Source organism: Berghia stephanieae, chromosome 11 (assembly GCF_034508935.2).
Source record: "Berghia stephanieae isolate SIO BIC M18660-M18661 chromosome 11, UCSD_Bste_1.3, whole genome shotgun sequence".
NCBI classification, from domain to species: Eukaryota; Metazoa; Mollusca; class Gastropoda; order Nudibranchia; family Aeolidiidae; genus Berghia; species Berghia stephanieae.
The window spans coordinates 5864624-5867123 of record NC_088370.1 but is presented as its reverse complement, the minus strand read 5'-3'; the positions used below and the strand labels follow the sequence as shown (position 1 = coordinate 5867123).

The window sequence follows — 2500 nt, the reverse complement described above, 5'->3', positions numbered from 1 at the left end:
GAAATATCCAACGCTACAATACGCTTCAACAGTCGCAACGTCCCTTCCCTCGTAATGACGCATGGTAACTGGCTCTAAATTATCGGAACAATGTCGGACGCCCTTATGAAATATATCTCCAACGAGCATAAAAGCGTATTCAGAGGGGGAAAAATATTATAAATCTGATCATGTTTTGACTTTTACACATTCTGATCACAAGACATATGAAAAGTTCTAGCCAGCATGAAGAATGAAAAGTAACGATTTTCTTTGTTTAGAACCACGATGGCCGCCGTTGCTGGGCGACGTGACATCAGACTATTGGATCCAATTGGTCATTTTGCTTAACATGACTCATGGGTACGTTTACAACTTTCATAAACAAAGCAGCGTGTTTAGATGCATTAAGAAATGCCCAATCGTTGTACAGCAACAAATCATGTGATTGATGACGAGGTTGGACTAGGTTGGACGAAAAGATGAATATAGATCGCTCCCATTTATTTACTTCACTAACTACACCAATGAATGGGGCTCTCAATAAAAGGAAAACAACTCACTCATTTCCCCAGGATGCACGGTGACAGTAAAATCCTTACACACTGTGTAACACTCTGGTGGAGGGCGTAGAGTCCACACTTTATGGCCGGTTATCTGGGCCTGCCAAGACGGAAGTGACACAGCATCTACCTGAATGTGTGTAAAAAACGACAATGATGTTAGAAACCTCATTTATTAAAAAAAAAAACATTTAAAAATTGAGCTTTTTTTAAATAGATAGTATGCACTTAGCTAAGAAGTTCACAACATTGCCATCCGGAAGTAAAACTGGCCAACACACAAAACTGTGTGTAACCCTGAAGGTTTATAGTCTGGTTAATACAGTTTAGTGAGAAGTACTCATAAACGCGGATGGCAAGAAACAATAACAAAGACATGAGTGACGTTATTTTCGAACTATCTATAGCGCAATATCCACTAAATGTGCTCAAAGCGCTTTACAAGGGTCCCTGGCCAACTGCAACATTTAACATTTAGGACGGGACATGACGCCTGTTAGGCGATATTACATTCTTTTTCGGACAGAGACAACACTGTTAATGGCCAGGTACTCATTTTACACCTGAGTACGGTGAGAGAATGTGAGTAAAGAGCCTTCTCCAAGGACTCAACTATGCGCCGAGCGAGGCTCGAACCCAGGACCTTCCGATCCGAAAGCGAGTGTCATGCCACTAGACCACATAGCCGCACACAATTCCTTATGCGGCTATGGCATGATTCTCGTCCTCGGATCGGAATAGTCCTCCAACGCTCGAGTCCCGCTTTGAGCGGCGTATAGTTGAGTCAGTGAAAAAGGCTTTTTACTCACCATTCTCTCACCGTAGGTACTCAGGTGTAAAATGAGTACTTGACCGCTAAAAGCTTTGTCTCTGTCGGAAAAATTGTAATAATATCGTGTAAGAGGCGTCATGTCTCGTCCTATGTTAAGTGTTGCTGTTGGCTTGGGGCCCCGTGTAAAGCGCTTTGAGCACGGTTAGTGGATATTGCGCTATATAAAAGCTCAATTTTTTTTAAAGAAAAAAAATTGATTTTGAGATTTTGGTGGAAAACGAGATTTTATTATCTTAGAAATAATATTTTTGAAGTCCAACTGCTTAAAATAGACTATAAAGACAAGAAATACACAGTAAAAAGGGAAAAGGTAGTAAGAAAAGTGTGAAAAACTGAAAGCTGTTTTGCTATTTTCTCAATATCTCATTTTTCTAAGGGTATGGGATACTGTGTTAAACGTTTCTTAGAATTTATTAAATGGAATTGTCACCATAGAGAGAACTTTTTGATACGGTATGTGTATTTTGAATTATAATCCAAATTATACATTTTTAAAATCAATTTTGTCATGATATTTTAATTCTCAACTTTGTAATGTTCTAATAAAAATTCCATTAGCTAAAGCTGTAAAATATCTCTCTGGTGACATAATATGCTACAATGTTTATAAGAAAAATATGAAGATCATTTCTTTGGTACGTTTGCCACCAGATTTTTTTATATTTTTTTTTAATGCCAGACCCCAAATCAGGTCGCCAAACAAGTATCAAAACATAATTAATATATTTCAACAAGCATGTTGTTTTCTAATCTATAATGACGGTGCAGAATGATAAAAACCGCCCAATTTAGGTAATCACATTTTTAAAGAAAAGACCCAAACAGCTCCTTAAGTGTATACAATCTGTAAAATCTGTCCTGTTGTATAAAAACATGCTCTTTGGCGTAATTCAGGCACATGGCATTACCCAAACTGACGAAATAAAAAAAAAAACAAACGCTTTTCATGAAAATCATTGAAGGGTGTATAACTTACTGGGTGGGCGTACACTATCCTACAAATGAAAGAAGCACATTTTTATGTTAAAATGTTCGACGGCAAACCTTGTCAATTCAAATTCAAATTCTTGTGCTGTGATTGACAGTTTGGTTTTGTCACATCCTTGGTCGGAAACCAGACATTCAA

At 37.8% G+C, this 2500-nt stretch overlaps 1 protein-coding gene across 1 annotated transcript in view; it reads right to left on the bottom strand.

Moving 5' to 3' along the window:
• Positions 1-2500, bottom strand: part of LOC144957237 (uncharacterized) — a 68906-nt gene that overhangs the window by 5348 nt on the left and 61058 nt on the right. The window contains exon 6 of the mRNA XM_078888311.1: positions 543-672. Coding sequence (XP_078744437.1) covers positions 543-672 — 130 coding nt within the window. The remainder of the gene's footprint in view (positions 1-542; positions 673-2500) is intronic.